General features: G+C 41.8%; 3 protein-coding genes across 4 annotated transcripts in view; all 3 read right to left on the reverse strand.

Annotated features, from left to right (window-relative positions):
* Nucleotides 1–4,774, reverse strand: part of nif3l1 (NIF3 NGG1 interacting factor 3-like 1 (S. cerevisiae)) — a 6,631-nt gene extending 1,857 nt beyond the window's left edge. Inside the window, exons 1-5 of one of the 2 annotated variants that reach the window (XM_008302505.1) lie at nt 4,748–4,774; nt 2,369–2,991; nt 2,082–2,238; nt 1,553–1,676; nt 1,197–1,335 (exon numbers count right to left, since the gene is read on the reverse strand). In XM_008302505.1, coding sequence (XP_008300727.1) covers nt 1,197–1,335; nt 1,553–1,676; nt 2,082–2,238; nt 2,369–2,981 — 1,033 coding nt within the window. In that variant the 5' untranslated portion in view covers nt 2,982–2,991; nt 4,748–4,774. Of the gene's footprint in view, nt 1–1,196; nt 1,336–1,552; nt 1,677–2,081; nt 2,239–2,368; nt 2,992–4,669 lie in introns of both variants that reach the window. The other variant, XM_008302504.1, reaches the window with a different exon arrangement.
* Nucleotides 4,775–7,548: 2,774 nt separating this feature from the next.
* Nucleotides 7,549–9,216, reverse strand: LOC103372782 (tripartite motif-containing protein 16-like). The gene has a single exon (XM_008302506.1). It carries the CDS (start codon nt 9,214–9,216, stop codon nt 7,549–7,551), a length of 1,668 nt encoding a protein of 555 aa, XP_008300728.1.
* A 5,508-nt stretch (nt 9,217–14,724) lies between these two features.
* On the reverse strand, nt 14,725–16,594 carry cabp5a (calcium binding protein 5a). The gene is made up of 7 exons (XM_008302507.1): nt 16,558–16,594; nt 16,261–16,310; nt 15,815–15,845; nt 15,519–15,662; nt 15,194–15,303; nt 14,916–15,063; nt 14,725–14,783 (listed from the first exon to the last, which is right to left on the reverse strand). Exons 1-7 carry the CDS (start codon nt 16,592–16,594, stop codon nt 14,755–14,757), a joined length of 549 nt encoding a protein of 182 aa, XP_008300729.1. The 3' UTR covers nt 14,725–14,754.
* Between the last annotated feature and the right edge of the window lie 2,839 nt (nt 16,595–19,433).

Here is a 19,433-nt window from a genome sequence, read left to right on the forward strand (position 1 = left end):
CAAAAACTCCTCTATCCAGGGAAAGCCGACATATTTCCATCTGTCTTTTGTCTTTACTGTAGTGGCATCCACAGCTTTCTAAATATGATTTTTAATATGTTTAATCATCACTTCTAAGGTACAGCAACATCTCAATGTGTGAGCTATTAACCTCCCAAGAATCAAAGTTCAGCCCCACATCTCTGTCAGCACTTATTGTTTATCGTGTATCCAGGCTGAAGATTTAAAGGTTTTAAAGATCTTTTTCTGTAATGTTTGGAGATATATAAAAAAACTCTGCTTTGAATATTGTAGTCTGTGTCACATAGAATTCGTTAAACATTGTGAAAAAATCCACATCAACACTCCACAAAAAAAATCTGAACCTCTGAATGTGCAAAGATTATTCACTACAAAAGTTTAACTACTGGATACACAAAATGTCATCGACCGCTGGAAAACCATTTTGACAGAATATACCTCAATGCAGACATCACTCAGTAGTTTACATATTGAACCAGGACTTACTTTCTGGTCCAGATTGATATAACGTCATTAACACAGCTTTAACTCAGATTGTAGTTGAACTCAGAGAAACTTTCTGCTGTCAGCTGTAGAATATGAAAATCATTTAAGCATCTGAACCTACAACATTCTGCACATTGAAGTCAAAACCTCCACGAGAACGAACAAATAACGGATTGCAGCTTCAGGTTTATGGTCGCATTTTTCCAGATTTATTACATTTTTTTGCCTTCATGTGTAACATGATCTGTTTGTTTAATTAGTGAAACACAAGCAGTGCATTTGCCCTGATGGACAACACATTTTGACACAGTACCTTTCATTTATATACTGGTTTGGTTCGTATGCTAAACTACAGTGTACTTTTCACCATAGTTGTTCCTGATGCATCGCTGTTGTACTTTGTCTCCAAAAAGCACAGGTTTCTGTTAGAACCAACCTCTAAAGCAGAGCTCCTTCTTCTTTTAATGTTGCTGATTAGTAAAAACAGCTGAGGTGTTGATCTTTAATATGAAACTACAAACCACAAAGGTCACCAAAACTATATCTTGACGCCCCTTGTGTGGTCTTAACTCCTGGATTGGAGACCACTGACTGACTGCAGCCTTCATGTTTATGGTGCAGTAAAGTCTATATTTGTAACTACAACAGCCTGTTTTTCTATGTGGGTGTGTGCGTTCACTCTCCCTCACCCATCGTCTGCCCCGAACCCAGAGCCAAACGGAGGTGACTCAGACCCAAGTGGGACTTCATTTTCTGGATGGCTGTTGCCACGGTTACCGGCTCATCCAAAACACTGAGTCGTCCCTGGCCGTGGCCCGGGAGAGGAGGCTGCAGGGATCCACAGGAGGAAGGTAGTGAAACAAAACAGTACGCATAAAACAAGGCACCAGTGTATCACTCTGCTACTATTCAGCAGTGATAGCAACAGGTTTTAAAAGACATCAAAATGTTGATTTGTTTCCATCTTAGAGAAATCAGTTGTTCTAAAATCGTCTTCTTCTTTCATTGTTATCTTACAGCAGCATGTGGTGTGTTCATGTGGTACCTTCTCTAGCTTCAGGATGCTGAGGGACTGGCTGGGAGTGCTGTGTCGTAACAAAGTCTGGACACTCGGTGTCAGTGCTGAGTCACTGCAGGTTATGCTGACAGGGATACCACCGCTGTCTGGTCTGTTGAGAAGAAATTTAACATTATTTGTTAGTACAAAGGAAAGAAGATCACAGCTGCTTCTCTGTCGGTCACATTATGGCTGAAACAATTACAATATGACGCATGGTTGTAATAACTGACGCTTCAAAGTGTGTCATTTCTAGCCGTCACCTTGTTGTAACAACTGACACCTAAATCTGGCACAAACTTTGGTTTCTCAGAGTGTTGTGTTCCCTGTGAAGGCTTCAGGTATCAGTTGCTTTAAAGCTGAACTACAATGAATGCACAACTACAGTAAAGAAAGAAAGTAACTCCATGAAAAATCAATGTATGTTTTGAGGCTAAAACTAGCAAAATACTCCTTCAAATAAACTTAGCAGCTAATCCGTGAACACATACTTCTATATATGTTTGATGTACACAACCTGCTGGCTGTATGCTGTAGTGTTGTTCCACCATCAACAGCCTTCAGTTCCTCCATAACAGTGTTCAGCTCCTCAGTGCTCCTGACCGTGAATTCCAGTTTGTGGCTGTGGGAGGCGCCACCGAGGGCCTGGCTCAGCACCGACACCCGACCGCTGCCTGACATGGAAATACACACTTACTTGGTCAGTGGGTCGCGTCATGTGTCACAACATTATAGCCTTTACCTTCATGAATATGCAATCACTGTAGGTATTTGTAACATTTTCCATGTAGAGAGCCCTCTTACCGAGTCCCCCGACCAGCCAGTCGTTCACGCCTCCTTTCACACTGTCCCACGAGGTGTGAGGGGAGAAGACGGCTATCCCCGCCTCCACAGCCCGGACGGCCAATCGCTGCTTCCAGTCTTTCTGAACCAGGCGCTTGATTGGCCGGAACAATGGCGGGTGGTATGAAATAATGAGGTCGCAGCTCGCGGCCTCGGCCTCCTCCATGACAGCCGCTGTGAGGTCGTTGGTCAGCAGGATGGTTTTTACAGGCCGAGGTTTGCTTGGCTCGACCAGCAAGCCGACATTATCCCACGACTCAGCGAGAGACAAAGGGGCGAGCTGCTCCAACACCTGCAGAACTTGCTTTAACTCCATCAGGCCGGTGCAATGAGCAGAATGAGACAAGCAGCGGGTAGAAGAGAAGCAAACAGGTGGATGAAGAGGAGCTGAGGTTTGTCTGGTGGATAAGAAGCTGTGGCTGGGGGTAGATGAAGGAGGAGATGGAAGGATGGAGGAAAGTGTTGAGGCTGAAGAGCAGAGAGCAGGCAGTGGTTTAAAATTCTTCCTGGTCCAGAGTCCTCTGTTGGTGAGTGATAAAAAAGTCAGAGGGAGATTTCTACCACCAGCCAACATCGGTGGAGATCTGTGTGGACGACAAGAAGAGAAACATAGCGTATTACTGTCTGTGATGTATAATACACCAGTAGCAGGTCATCAATCTACTAAGTCTGAGATTCATTGTTCTGCAGAAGTGAAATTATTGCTGAAGGAATTTATTGTTTAAACGAACAGTCAGAAAATGTATTGCCAACATTAGTTATAATACTAATTTGTTAAAGCATTTATAAATCAAAATGCCAAACATTCAAAGATGGCAGTCTCTGAAATATGTGGATTCACTGTAGGGCTGCAACAAACAGTGACAAATTAAAGGAAAATCCACCATCAAATGTCTCAGTGAGGTGTTTTTGCCTCCGTGTGCTGCCACAACACCTTCAGTGTACCCTGGCATTGATTTTTCAACCCTGTGTGATTCTGCTAAAGGGAATAAAGAGCCTTCTTCAAAAAGAGATTTCCTCATTTAGTGTTTTGATTATGGTGGTGGAAAGCACTGTTTAAAACGTCAGTCCAAAATCTCCCATAGGTGTTGAAATCTATTGACCGTGAAGGACATATTATATGATTCACATCATTGTTATGCTCATCAATCCAATCTGTGAGCCCTCAAATCCTCTGGATAGGTGCATTGTCTTCCCTGAAGAGACCACTGCCATCAAGATAGAAATGTTTCATGGCAGGATGAAGGTGATCACTCAGAACATCTTTATATTGATTTGCAGATTCTCTCTCAGGGGAAATGTACACCAGCAAAATGTCCCTCACAACATAACAGAGCCACCTGATCCCCTCACTGTAGGGGCCAAAGTTTCAGGTTTTTACCTTTTATTTGTCAGCTGTCTGTATCTACATGGAGGATTCCTCTGAGTCTGCTCATTAAAGTAACGTCTTCACATTGCTTGTTTTATCTGAATAATAGCTCAAATCCAATCACGTTCAGTTTATTCCTGAATGGTTGGCATTTTTGCTAGAACAAATGACCTAAACCACTAATCACTTTTAAACTGGTTGTTAATTATTGTTTTCATGACGGACTAATTGTGTGCTTTATCTCACATTTGGTGTCTTTTCACATTTAAAATCACTGCATCTTCTGTTGTTTGACTGGTTGATAAAAAGAAGTATATTAAAAAATGACACATAAGATACTGACAACTTGTTTTCCCCAACAAAAAATAAATCCTGACCTATTACAGATGACTTTATCATGAAAGTAGTAGTAGTTAATCAGTCCAGTCCAGACAAAGACTGTTAGACCAACTGTTGAAAAGTGACAGTTTCATTGTTATAAACTAGAAAATATAACACAAACAACACGACCCCACTTTCTTTAGCTCTGACTTCATTCAAACTCAATCAGCAGTCAGAGCAGTTAACAACAACAACAACAACAGCACATCTGAACTTTTTAATCTTCTCCATTGTCTCATCTAATGGTTATTATTGTGGAGACCTCTGAGACCGAGGACCAACATCTAGCAAACTGCAAACTAAACTGAGTAGACATATAAACGGACTTTTATTAGACGCGTTATTCATAGATCAAACCTGACCAGCAGTCATGCTGCACTGACAGCTGGCTAACATGCGGCTAACAGCAGAGCTAGCTAGTTAGCATTAGCTGCAAACCAAACGGCCACCGCTATTTTTTTTAAAACCTGGCTATTAACATACAAATATGTGCATGAGTGAATTTAGCGCACCTTTGCCTGCCTTTCACAGAAGAAGGCCTTATGCTGCTGAACAAATTGGTGTCGGACTGACAGACAAGCTGCACTTACTGGAGAACTCCAAGGCTATCCCAATCCGGCTTCCGTAGCAGAACGCAAAAGGTCCACATAAAGCGGAAGGATATCAGTCTGGGTAGCTATATGTGCACCTGTTTGTACTTTACAAAGTGAAACGTGTTTTTTTCCCCACACATTTTCTCCAAATATTAACAGTAGGCTTATTTCCAGTGGCAGAACTGGGCAGTTTTATAAGTCTTGATAATTTTAAGTTTTATTTTTTTCAGCAAATCACTTTTTTTTTTTTTTGGTTCACTCACTCCCATCATTTCCTAAAGCAGGCAAGACTGCCATGTAGAACTACAGGAGCATTTATAGCCTAGACAGAATGTGTCATAGGATTTTCACCTTTTCAGACAGAATCTTATAGAGCTCCTGTAAATTTCTCAAATCTTATTTAATTTCCCCTCTGGGATAAATAAAGTATTTTTCATTTCATTATAAAAAAAAAAACCTTTCCATTCCTCACTTGATTAAAATCTGAAACAGTCTGCTAATTGTCGATAAAGCCTAAGATTACACAAGATAAGTACACCTTTAGTTTATTACTTCTGGCTGCAGGTTTTGTGTCAGTCTTGCGTCTTGTTCAGCAGTTTGCACCTCATGTTTCCACAGCTCCTCAAAGTAAGTTCATCCCTGCAGTCTTTAAGATTCTGTGCAAGAGATTCAACTGAATACACAGATAAACCTAAATCGTACACACTTCTAATGAAAACATGCACAAACGGATTTTTTTTTTAATAGCATGCATTTTAAGATGCATTTTTCTTTTACCGTCCACACACACTTTTAGGAACAATATTATTAACATTTTAAATTCCTACAAAATCAGTCTGAACCTTTTCTAAGTGTAGTGGGGGGAGTTGCACCCTTAAATCCATCCCTATGAGAACGACAGTCGTAGAGAAATGATTGGTTGTGAAAAATTGCTGTAACTGTTCAACTTCAAAAGCATAAAACACTTCACTTGGTCACTGGTAAATTTAACATTGTGTAAAATGTGTAGAATGACAGAGTCCACTAAGATTTTCAAAGGCGTAACACAGCTGTAACAGCTGTTAGCGTGAACAGACAACTCAGGAATTCCTTTCATTGGTGTTTATACATAGTTTTGTAAGTTTAATCCCAGACTGAGTCCATCTTTGTAACACAAAAATCCCAACAGAGATAAAAGTATCTCTTTAGATGGACCTTGAGCCTTTTCCTCTAACCTCTGTTCTCAGAACATTATGTAATCGGCACACACATGTCCTGAGCTGCGACAAACATGTAGTGAATAACCACAGCAGCAAGAGACAAAATGCTGCTGCAGATAAACATCATAGCATTTATATAAAATTTTACTATGAACTATGAGAAAGTGCCTTACGAAAGTCTACAGACATGCAGATTTACAGTTAGAGCATATAAAAATAGCATTAAAAAAAAAAATCCACATCAGAGCCCTCACAGACTTTAAGATTTGAGAGTGTGACAGCCTTACGCCATCACTTACTGAGCAGGAATGAACGTCCAAGTCTGTCAGTCTAAAAATATGAACATTTGATTTGGGCCACAAACACACAGCTATTGGAGACAGCTGTGACAATCAGCTCACCTGAGCCCACTCATCCACCTCCTGCTATAAAAGCCCAGCTCACTCCCCCACACCCTGCCACACCATAAACCTTCATTGCCTGTGTTTCTGCTGGTCCCTGTTCTGTCTCTGAGCCACTGTGACCTGAACCCCCCCTGCATCATCAAGCTGTCTCCAGCCTTCTCCTGCCACCGATCTCCAACCTGTTTCCAGCCTGCATTCCCCCAGCCAGCCTGTACCTGCTCCCAGACCCGCTCCAGGTTTTCCCCAACCCTCACCAGATCCTGAATTCCCTGAGCCTGTCTGCCCGTCTTCAGTTTTGTCCCTTGTTCTGTGAGTATCCCTGCTTTGTAAGTTATAGATTACTTAATACATAGCAGTTTCCCTTTTAGTGTGTTTGGAGTTTTTCCTGGGTTTTTGTAGTTTTTCCCTTTTAAAAAAAAAAAAAAAAAGTTCTGTTTTGCCTCACTCTGTTTTCTGCTCTCAGTTTAGCTTCCCTCCCTCTGTAAATCCCTTTAAACTTCCACCTGCCCGTGTCCGCACCTGGGTTTTCAGACCTCCCCGTAATAGAACCAATACTGTCAACCTGCAGGGTGGGACTTCTTCAAATTCGCTTTCTAGTTTAATGTGTGACTGAATTCCTCCATCACATGTTGCTGTTATGTTGTATAGAGTAGTTTTACAGTGTTTGAGCAGGGTTCCAGGTGAGCTGGTGTGCTCGGGCCACAGCGAGTTGGGAGGAGTGGGTGGAGAGAGGGGTGTAGAGGAAAAAGAGCACAAGTGTAAAGTTACATCCAAGTCATTTCAAGGTAGATGTAAATTCTTTTCATGGAAATGAAGAATGTGGTACTTAGCATTTTTTATGACGATCAAAAGTTTTTTTTGTTTTGTTTTTTTTGTGTAATGCACCGTTACAACAAGAAGAATGATCTTTGCTTTCACAATGACAAACATTGTTTGCTGCAATAGATAAATCATACAGATATATGTGTCACTGCACATGTTTCTTGCTTTTCTTTATAACACCAGGTAAGAAATCAAAACATGTACATAGATTAAAAGCTTACAATGTAAGTGCGGGGTGGCCACTTTAGTCTGTGGTGATCGTGGTCATCCTGGGTCACTTCTTGGATCCTCCCCTACCCAGTTCAACTTTTGGTGGACGATATACATAAATCTAAAAGAAACAGGGAAATTCTAGACTCCAATTCTACAAAGTCTATTCAGGTTTAATGAACTCTAAAGTGGATCCAGAACCATAAAGTCCAACTCCAACATGTAGCGGCTGAGTGAAAGAGGTCTGGACTCTGTGGAGGAGGGTCATGGTTTCAGAGACCCTGTAGAAGGACAGAACACCTGCTCTATGATCCAGGTAAACTCCGATTCTGGAGGACTGAGGATATGAGACAGGAGTTTTAGTGTCGTTGTACCGAAATACAGAACTGTTGGTGTCACAATGTAAAGACCAGGATTTGTCAATGGACCCGAATAAACTTTCACATCTTCCCCCTGTTCTGCTGATATTCTTGTATGAAACTGCTACAAAAACTACTTCTCCTCTCCACTCCACCTCCCAGTAACAACGTCCAGTCAGACTCTCTTTACTCAGAACCTGCCGACAGTAAATGAACCTGTCTGGATGATCAGGGTAAGACTGTGGCTGATACACTGATGTTACTTTTCTGTTCCCATCAGACAATAACAGCCGTCTATGTGCTGTGTTTGGATCCAGAGTGATTTCTCGTGAATGTTTTAAGAATTCAGCTCTGGTCATTGGTTCTGACAGTAAAACATCCACGTCAGTGATGGCCAGTGAGATGTTTGTCCATGTGTCCCTCAAAACATCCTGTAGTACATCTCTGAGCTCTTCCACAGCTGCTCTCACGTCCTCAAAGTGTCTCCGAGGACGGATGCTGATGCTGGATGAGTGTGTGGACTCACTGAGTGCTGACACTGAGGGGTAGTTGTGGAGGAACTGGCTGTGATCTGATGTATCTGAGAGCTGCTTCAGCTCAGCGTCTTTCCTCTTCAGGTCACTGATCTCCTGCTGCAGCTTCTCCTCAAGCTCTTGGACTCGACTCACTTCAGCCTCCTGCTGGGATCTGATCTGCTGCTTCACCTCAGAGCTTCTTTTCTGGATGAGACAGATCATCTGGGTGAACATCTCCTCACTGTGCTCCACTGTTTTATCAGCAGAGACAATGAGGGCCTCCAGCTCCTGTTGAAGCAGCTTCACATCTTTCTCTCTGTCCTGGATTCTCTGATGGATGTTCAGTCGACTCTCCTCCAGCTTCTTCTGCTTCTGCTTCCTTTCTGCTGCAGCTGAGACTGTGTCGTGGCCTTTATGTTCATCCACAGAGCAGAGATAACAGATCAGCTGCTGATCAGTGCGACAGAATATCTCCATCAACTTATCATGATGACGGCAGATGTTCTCCTCAAGGTGTTTGGAGGGCTCCACCAGCTGGTGTTTCTTTAATGGAGCTAGATCATAGTGAGGCTGAAGGTGATTCTCACAGTAGGAGATCAGACAGACCAGACAGGACTTGCCAGCCTTCCTCTTCCTCCCAGTGCACATATCACAGGCCACATCTTCAGGTCCAGCATAGCAGTGATCAGCAGCAGCAGCTTCAAGTCCAGTCTTCTTCAGCTCCTCCACTAACTCTGCTAACAGGATGTTTTTCTCCAGAACAGGCCTCGGTGTGAAGGTCTTCCTGCACTGAGGGCAGCTGTAGATTCTCTTACCGTCCTCTGCATCCCAGTGGCCTTTAATACAGTCCAGACAGTAGCTGTGTCCACAGGAAGTAGTCACCGGATCCTTCAGCAGATCCAGACAGATGGAACAAGAAATGTTCTCTGAAGTAAGATTACTTCCTCTGTGAGCCATTTTCTCATCTGAGCAGTAGCTCTCAGTAAAGTTAGATCCAGTCAGCTCTCTGGTCACCTGTTGTGTTGTAAAAACACCCATCACTGTAAAACATTGACATTTTATAACACTTTAAACTGTACTTTAAAAAAACAAAAAACACTTTACTGTGACTTTACCAATTTTCCGTCTTTAGTTATTTTAGTTATTTTCATTTACAGTTTTTGGACGTCACATTATTTCACTGAATTTTAATGTTTGTTTTTTTTCTGACAACTTTGCTGCCTGATAGTTGTTTTGTCATTGGATGTTTTTTACAGTGTAGTTCCACCCACATTCAAGGGAACCTTTGACCACAGATATACAGTATCTGTACAAGTTATCCACTTTTATTGCTTTACAACACTGAATCGAAAAGACGGTATAATCAATATGCTTTGGCTTTTTGGACAAAGTATCAAAGTGAAATCACATTTTTACAATGGAAAGCAAAGTATTTGAAAATATAAAATTTAATATAAGTCTGTATGTAAGATGAGTGAGGGAGGCCACCAAGACACCAATGACTCCACTGAAGGAGTTACAAGAAAGAGACTAGTGAGATTAGGCCCACCACTCAGAGTCCACCATCCAGAGGGCCCACACATCCAAAGGGCCCAACACTCATATGGCCCACCACCCAGAAGATCAACTACACAGAGGGCCCACCATCCAGGGAACCCAAAACCAAAGGGCCCACCCTCCAGAGGATCAATCACCCAGAGGGCCACACATCCAAAGGACCCACCATCCAGAGGGCCCACCACCCAGAGGACCCTGGCTCTGGTTGACTACGGTTTGCTCAGGGGTCTCCTGTAGTAGCTGACAGGTGCCAGCCGGTCAAAAGGGCTGCAGCTGTTGCAGTTGCGGAAGCCAGAACTCGGGTGCAGGAGAAGTTCAGAGAGGCTATGGAGAAGGACTTTCGGTTGACTTCGAGGAAGTTCTGGCAAATCATTCAACACCTCGGGAAGAGGAGGCAGGGCTTGGCCAGGCTGTGGACAATCAGGGAGAAGATCTGCTGATCTGGACTGGGGAGACTTTGGAGTGGTGAAAAGAACTCTTTGAGGAACTCCTTATCTCCTCCCAGGGGGAACGTCATACACACCTGAAATTTGGCCAGCACAAACAGCAGGACGTGGTCATTAAGTTCATAAAACTCACTGCAAAAGTCTGATGGCGTCAAAATGGCGACCCCCGGAACTTTGACATAGCATCATATAACGGAACATGCTTTGCAACTGGTCTCTATGTGCTCTGATCTGCCTGAAATTTTACAAACATGCTCCAAGTCCCAGCCGGAGCATGTGCCACAGCCCAACACGCACACTGCCACGGCTCGCCATTAAACAGGAAATGCCATTTAACCAGGCGGAATGTGCTCTGATCTGCCCGAAACTTGACACGCCGGATCACAGTCCGGCTAGAGCGCATTACCGCCGCGACCCACTACGCACGTTGCCTCAGCTCGGCATAAAACAGGAAGTGGCGTAAAACTAGGCTGCAGATGCTCCATTATGCCCCAAACTCGACACCGGATCAGAGTCCCACCCAGAGCGTGTTGGTGCTACAGCCCAACATGCACGCCACCTTGGCTTGCCATTAAACAGGAAGTCCCTCCTAACTCATCCACATGTGCTCCAATCTCCCCAAAACTCGACATGCTGGATCAGGGTCCTACCCGGAGCGCATTTCTGCCAAACACCAACGTGCACGAAGGCCGACAATTGTACAGCGAGGACCCATCCATCGCTGCTTGCAGCTTTAATTATATATGTAACTGAAAAGCTTTGGTGCAGATGATGAAGAGACTGGTTCCTATTATGATGATTGTAGTTACCATAGCAACCAGTATCTTTTTCTTCTATGTCCTTATTTTTGTAGCATTAGTTTGTATTTGTTTTTGTTTTGTTTTTTGCAAATCTATTCTCTATTATTTGCTTCCATTTTTTGTGTGAAAAGCCACAATACTGGCAGATCTTTAACACAGACCGATTCATCACACCTACTCCCAGTGGGAGGATCTTCTAGCATATAGTACTCCTTTAGAGTTATCTGCAAAACCATCACTAAGGAATTTCACTAACAAATGTAGCTTAAGTACAAAAAAAAGCTGCCAGTTTGTACCTGAGCTCAGAGTAGCAGAAGCAGGTTTTCACCCTCAGACCTGTGACTCTGAGGCATCTTTGTTTTGTGAGAACACTGAATCCAAATTGGCTGTGAGTATAGAAAGTACAGTCATACCTACAGACAATTTGATTAAAGTAGATTAATCAAGTTCTAGTCTCTGTTTTCTCACAATGTATTGTCCCATCAATGTCAGATCTTTCTTTGAAACTTCTATTACAGATACTACTGGTGAACATTGTAAGAAAATAAGGTAACTGATCGGTATCAAACTTCACCAGCTGATTACTTCCAACAAGACAATGGTTTGTTTTAAGCATTACAAGTTTTCTAAATGTATACATATATAGGTATTATATACCGTTTAAACAAAATGCTATAATTTGCATTAATTGCAGAACAAACATCTAAACATTGGATAAACCAGCTTTAAATTGTGTGTTCAGTTTTGTTAACATATTGGACTGAAAGGTCTTGACAGAGGCCTCTTTGTTTGTCACTTCATACATCAGAAAATACTGCCAACAACCACAAAGAAAAATCCATTTTCACTGTTTTCAGGAATACAACTTCAATCAAACAGATGCATGAAAGATGCATGAATAAACTCTCTTGTGCAAAATCTTGCGAATATAAAATAGAATAATACTGAAAAGTTTGGTACATGTAAGCACTGTTGAAGTGAATAATTGTAACTCAGAGAAGGAGAAGTTTTCTGTATGCAGATGAACCGGGGCTATTAACTCATTGAACATGCACTCATTTGGATAAATGTCCAACAGACAAAGTGTAGTAAAATGAACACCTAAATGTGCATTTTGGATGTTCGCTTATCTGAAAAAAGATATGTTAGGGAAGAAAAGTAGCCCAAATTTCTACACTGACCAACGCATGGTCTTCTTCATCATCCTAAAGTAGTACATACAAATCTATAGTAATATTAATAGCATTGTAAACAACTACAAAAACACAAATCATTGTCGACTGGATTTGGCTCAAGACATGTCTTTAAATAAGAAGCAAACTCCATATAGCTGTTCGTATTATATAATACTGTTTGTAAATAATGCTACAAAACACATTCGCTGATTAATGTGAACAGGAAAAGACTAGACGTCTGTGATAAGCTGTATTAACTCCCACAGCGCAGGTGGTCCAGCCGAAGATACCCAGGACGCATCCGGCTCCTCTCGGAAAGATTACCAAGAGTTCGGCAATAAACAAATGAAAAACGCACTTGAAAACCAAAACAAAGCGGAGGGTTATCAATGCTGGGGGATGATTGCAGCGGATTAAAACCGCAGTTCTCATTATGCGCTCGACAACAAGCTGCTGGGCAGAGTGGCTACCTCGGAATTGAGTCAGAGAGCGACCAAGAGAGAGATTATTGTGGATTAATGCAATAAAGGTCATTGCTGGATGTTAGAGGGATCAGGGAAGGCTCAGTGCAAAGGCCGGACAGCGAGCATTACATCATCTGATTCTTCCTCTGGCCTCATTGACCACTCTTTGCACTACACCCCTAAAGTTTAAAGAAGCACCCTCACTTAGATTGCATTTACATCCCTATAGAAGCAATCAAGTGTAAATCTCTCCGGCGTGTCTCTCTCCGACTCTCCGTCCAAGCAAAGGAATAACGGCAAAAAAGTAAACCAGAACTTTTTTTAAGCACATTGGCACAGCTATCGCCTCTCTCGTATCCAATCTGTGGAGTGCCGTCCACAGATGTGTGTTTAGTTATTAGGTCTGTGTTCAGAGCGAGAACAGATTCACTTTTGTTAATTGGTACTATAAGCCCTCGTGCCCCATCTGTCCGTCCGACTGAAGGTCTGCCCAGTTTGTCGTGCACCAACATCTGTCTGACCGCTCTGTCCCCGATATGAGGGTGCAGTGTGTCCCCGTCCACATCCCTAAATTCAACCCAGGTATTTAATCTCAGCTGTGCCGGCTGTGGATCAGTCTGACACAGTCTGTCAGGATAAATTCTACCCACAGGACACGAGTTGAGATGAAGTCTGTGGAAGTTCATGAGCAAACTGGAGATAACTTTGCCAACTACGGATATAAACTAGCAATGCTAACTAGGAGTTCTTCCTGCGATTCTCTTCAGGGCAATGCAAATGTTTTCATTTTATAATGCTCTTTAATACTCTTAAGCTCTTCCCTATGTTCGCGCTTCCATTAAGCTAACAACTCGCACTTCCAAATTTCCAAATTCAAAGAATGGCTCTTAAAAAGGCTAAATTTTAGGACATGCACATCTTCTTTCCCCCTTTTTTTTGGCACCTAATACGTACAAATCTGTTATGTATGAGCAATGATGTCAGAGTTTTGGTATTTTATGAGCAGCGGTCTTTTCAAATCAGCAGTCTCTCTATTTTTGGTCTCACAATCTCTTTATCCTAATGTCCTTCCAAAGCCAGGACAGAGAAGTTACTCAATCCTCCACAGTTTTTACCAGCAGCAGCAACAGAGCAGCGTCTCTGGTGTTTTTCGGAGCCCAAATCCCTTTTCTGGAACATGAAATCCATAGATCATTACGCTGATTTGTTATACAAGCAGCAAGTTGCATATTATTATGCAAGACGTCATGCGGGGCATGTGTTCCACATTTGAATTGATGTTTTGTTTGTTGGCACGGAAGCGACGGACCTTTTTCACGGCAGACTTGACATAGTAGCAAAGCGCAGGTCAGACAGAAGTGAAATCTATGCAAACTAATCACAAAACACGCCCGTTTCCTTTCAGGCGCTGCACAGGAGCCGCTTTGCTCTTAAATAAACACTCCTGCAACATTTAAAGATATTTGGATCCTTTATTGTGTTATTTGCCAATAAAAGGCAGGTTCCCATGATCAAGATTTAACTCGCTGGATTTCATTCAAGTATGTGGACCTACAAGTTAGATATTACAACAAGCCCACATTAAATGCTGTATACATCCATATAGACAGTAGTAGCATAACTTTATGTCTTGACTTTGTATTATAACATTGTTTCAGTGATAAGAATGATGCAATACAGTCAGAACAATAAATATGTTTTCAATATGTTCCATCCACTCCAAAAAATACATCTCAACAAACCAAACTGACTTCTTGTACATTCAATACACATCCGCAAACAAAACATTTCCTCTTGTTGACAGGATTTTTTCAGAGCTCTCACATTTAAAAAAAACAAAAGTCATTACACGACAGTCAGTCTTTGCATAGCTATAAGATTCTCTCTGAGAACAGCTTGATATTGCTTCATTTTTCTTCACAGCACAGAGTTTTAAATGTGTTATGTGTTCATTCTGAATATGTACAACTTGATTTATCTGGGAGCTTTGGAGAAAGACAGCATCAGTATGAGTGCAGAGGTGCAAATAAACTTTGTTGGTCGTCCTCGGCCGTCATTGGCGGGACATCATTCTGACGAATTCTGCAAAAGGAGAAGAAGAGTTTAATTAGTTTACTGTGTCGTGAAAAATGCATGAACAAATCACTCAAACAAAGTACATAAGCTGCTGTAACTGAACTGTTATTGGTGTGTGTGTGTCACTGCGGTTCGTACCTTCAAAGTCTACCGTCCCGTCTCCGTTGTCATCGGCTTCTTTAACTATGGAATCGATCTCTCTCCGGCTCATGTGTTCTCCCATTAACTTGGTCATGGCTGATCGCAGTTCCTCTGTTGTGATCTCTCCATCTCCGTCCATGTCAAACTGACCACAGCAACAAGAGAAGAATGACAAAGGAAGGTCAAAGAGTTATTTATCTCCATGGCACCATGATGGGGATAATAAGTAGAATCTGATCGGACAAAACCAGATAGTTGCTCCTGGAAGCTCTCACCTCCTTAAAGGCATCTTTGAGCTCCTTCACGCCGATCATCCCAGCTGTCTCCGCCAAAAGCTTCGGGGCCATCAGGTCCACAAAGTCATCAAAGTCGACTCTGCCACCAACTAGTGAGAAAAGAAGGTGCAAGAATTCAGAGACACAGTTCATTAGTGCTGCATTATTTGCAACCTGGCAGCTCTGCATCCTACAGTCCTCCTCCTGTGGAGGTCTGTGGGGTTTTCTGTGTTTCATCAACTCTGCATTCATTTTCAGTCAAATCTATTTATGGAACTCTGGAGCAAACACACTTTTTCTTGTATCTTATTTAACGAGGACTCACGGTTCATATTGATGTTCTGGCTCAGCTCGATCAGCTCCATCTCAGTGGGCATGTAGCCCATCGTCCTCATCAGGTTCCCCAGGTCCTTGCAGCTGATCAGTCCGTCCTTGTCTTTGTCGAACTCGTTGAAAGCATCACGCAGCTCTGCAGAGGTGTGAAGAAAAAAGAACTTTTGAATATGTGGGTTCGGTGGACAAGTGAGCGTATGAAATGTGTTAAAAAAAACAAAACAGGGGACATTACTGCATTTTATAATGAAAACATGATAATGGGATGATGGTGAGAATTCCACTTACCATCAATCTCATCATCAGCCAGTTCTCTGGACTGCACAAAGAGAGAACAAAATCGCTTAGGCCCAGTGTCACGTGGACATTCACAACAAACTCTACTGAATACAACAGCTGTCAAACACACAAAACACTAATCAACCATTTGGATGTTTGGTTTTTTAACAGCTCAGTATAGAATATTTCTACAGAATTAAACAGAGCTGTAACAAAGAGATTAACCTTTGGGATTTTCAGATGTCCTGGACTTAAGTGTAGACTATGAGCTTCATATGGGCCAGTATCATCACTGGCATACGATCGCACAGATTGTCCCTGACTGTGTATCTGTCTCATTTCATCCTGTTACCTTTGGGGTTATAATCCGATCAGGCTTTCGTAGCAGTTTGCAAACATCAGCACAAAGCCGTCAAGAATAAGAAATGCGTGTTGCTCCTGCTGCTTGTACTTACAATGTTCTTCCCTCCTCGCAGGAAAATGCATGCGGCTCCGTAGTTCATTTCTGGGAGAGGAAAGACAGAGTGTGATTATTAGAAGATGAAGTATTATGGTCTGTGCTCACTATGTCCTTTGTGTGGACTGCTATTGATTTTCTTAAACTTGCAGATGTCGACTTAGAACTATTTGATTGAACACAACTTTAGGACACACACAAAAAAATGTGTTAAAATACTAATTTGTTCCACTGACTTAGCTGTACAAGTCATTTTCTAATAAAGTTAGAAAGAAAAGTGGCTGTTTGCACCCACCTTCGTCTGGTGATTTTTTGTCGTCAGCCAAGCGCATCTCAGGCAAAACCACAGCTGGTGACCTGTGCAGAGCAAAGAGCCCTCTGCCGTCTGTTTCTTAATCTTCCTCTAAGTATCGGCCTTGTTTCTCTTCAGTCTCGACAGCTTTGCCTCTAGGCGAGCAGCGACCCTGTCTGCTCAGCCTCTCAGGATGCTGGGAGGTTGTATGAGAGGAGGTGTGGCTGCATCCAGGGTTGTAGGCTGTCGGGGAGGAGTCAGCGCTGTGACCGGAGGATCATCTGTGAGCTCAAGAGATGACGCCCCGGTTTTCCATCGGAGTGCTGACATCACCCACAGCTGACAGAGGAAACGGGATGCTATCGGTTAACAGGTTAGAGGGTACAGTTGCTTGTTTACAGGTTCTTTTGTTTACAGTCAATTAATTACAGTCAGCGTCTCCTGTTCACCCACACAACAGATTCAACATCGTCTACTACTGTAAAAAGAAGTGTTTTAGTTACAGTATAAAAGAATGACATCTTCAGCTAAGACCTACATTATTAATTTATCTAGTTTGGCAATTGATAATTTTGTCAGAATATAATACAAATACCCCCCCCCACACACACACACACACACACACACACACACAGACACACACTCGTACTAAATTCTTTGGGATTATCAGAAAATATCAGAATGATCAAAACAGGGGAAAGCAACAAATCTTTGCGATTGAGATGTAGGAAACCAGCTAAAGATTTGCATTTTTGACTGATAAAGGATCTTATAAATAGCTGACTTTTAATTTTCTGCAATTGATTAATTACTTGTTCAGCACTTACAGTCCTGTGCAAAAGTTTTAAGCCACTGTTAGGTTGGCTTAAGGTTGGATTTAGGTCGAGCTAAAAGTATTTAGTGTGACCTTCCTTTTCACTAGACACGTCTCGAAGTCCTTTAGGGGGACAATATAGGATTTACGGCACTAATCTTCTCGTCTATTACACCAGATTTCATTGATGTCGAAATGTCAAAAGTTTCTAATTGATTGGCTGAGCTACAATGTGAAGAGATGGATTATTAATGCTGAAAAGTACGGACAGATTTTGATTCATCATGCTATTCTGCCTGGAGTGATGGGAAACGGGTTTATTGTTCCAATGCAGTGAAAGAGAAAGTGATGGACCGGGTTTCCTGCAGAGTTCTGACGTGAATATTAAGAAGCTGAACGGGATCATCTGGACAGAGACAAACATGAAAGACAGAACTCTGGTGTAATGCACGACTGAATTATTAAAGAAAATATAAGACAGTTACAGCAAGAGAGTTCAAAATGTGCCAAGTCTTGTGATTTATTTTTTCTTAGCTGTTGTTTTGAATGCTGTGTACATGTTTCCTGTATTTTATTGGTGCATCTAAATAAAAAGACAAGAAATAAACATGTAAGCTCATCAGCTTTGCTAAAACAACACATCTAATGGTAAGACTTTTGCACAGCGTAAAATCCAAATTGGTCTGTTGAGCAGGGTGGAGATCACATTTTGTTTGGCTTTTTTTAGGTGATGTGCTTTTTGATCTTTTAACTGCTCTCCTACCAACTGCAGGACAATAAATGTCAAAAAGAGCCACAACCATGTAAAATAACCAGAAACTATATTGTGATCATTTTTACTTCAGAATTTTCTAACATTGATCAAAGCACTGTTTTTATGTGAATTCATTTTAATACTTAACTTATTTTTTCTTTCTTTCTGGAGAACTGTGGACAAATCTCAATTATTAAAGGCGTGCTTGTATCAAAAGACCTTTTTAACTTAGACCAATAAAGTCACATATTAGTCGTAAAATTATAATAGGTTTGACTTTTACAGCTGATTTAAATAAATACTGAACACTCTGAGTTATTTGCTTCACTTTTTCAGCTTAAAAACATCACAAGGTGAGACGATAAAAGCACAAACTCTCAGCTGATCCTGTCAGTTGTTCTGACATGAGAGGAAAACAGATTATTCAAGACCTACAGCTAATATCCAATTGTGTGATAATCTCCAGAAGTATTGGTTACATTTGTCTGGGGGGGAAAAAAAGCACTATGTGTTGTATTAAATACCCCGATGGCAGTGTCTGGGGTTAATGCTTCGGGGTCAATCTTCACTTCCTGCAGCAAATGTGGAGTCTGAATGAACTGACGGAGCTCTGAGTCCTGATGCGTGTCCTCTGCTCTGACCTTTTCCCCTTCTGCGCGCTTCTCTGTTATGTAAATTCATCAAAAATCTGTTTGCATAAGAAGCATAATCCGCCGGGCTATGCAAGCGGGAACTAATAACGATTTATTATTTTTTCCCCCCCCTCCCTCGCTGCAGTGGGCCAGCTGAGAGGTTATGAAAGGTCACATGCACGGCTGGTAAAAGATGTCTGTGGACTGAAGGGCAGGAGGAATATGGGTGAGGAGAGTATGAATGAGAACTGAGAAGAGAAGGAGGGAGGGAGGGCTGGTGAGAGAAATGATAGTGTGAGGAGATTTAAAAAATGTATGTTGATCAGTAAGAAGATTAGGATGCTGTTACACCACATTAAAGCACAACTACAACATAAAAAAAAAGAAAAAGCACTGGGAAAACTATAAAAATATGGCAACAAGTGGGGCGCCGCTATAGCTCACCTGGTTGAGCTAGTTGTATGAAATGAAGTAACACAATGAGAATGAAAAATAAATAACAGGCTCAATACTATTAATAATCAATACTATTAACCAAATACTATTTAACTATGGTTAAAAGATGCTACACTGTAGCGATCAGAAATCACATTTATTTATTTTTCATATACATAAATAGAGGAAGTTCGACTAATCAGCTGCTGAACTACTCAAACAATCCATCCATCCATTATCTATA

This window comes from Stegastes partitus, unplaced genomic scaffold (assembly GCF_000690725.1).
Source record: "Stegastes partitus isolate 25-593 unplaced genomic scaffold, Stegastes_partitus-1.0.2 Scaffold1826, whole genome shotgun sequence".
Classification (NCBI taxonomy): Eukaryota; Metazoa; Chordata; class Actinopteri; family Pomacentridae; genus Stegastes; species Stegastes partitus.

What these genes read in the sequence shown, in the direction of transcription:
- LOC103372782 (XM_008302506.1), bottom strand. Translation starts at nt 9,216, where the DNA reads ATGGCTCACAGAGGAAGTAATCTTACTTCAGAGAACATTTCTTGTTCC.
- cabp5a (XM_008302507.1), bottom strand. Translation starts at nt 16,594, where the DNA reads ATGCGCTTGGCTGACGACAAAAAATCACCAGACGAAG. An exon ending in TGCGAGGAGGGAAGAACATT is followed by an intron (nt 15,846 to 16,260) that starts GTAAGTACAAGC and finishes CTCTTTGTGCAG; the next exon opens with TCCAGAGAACTGGCTGATGA. An exon ending in CGGGACGGTAGACTTTGAAG is followed by an intron (nt 14,784 to 14,915) that starts GTACGAACCGCA and finishes CTCCTTTTGCAG; the next exon opens with AATTCGTCAGAATGATGTCC.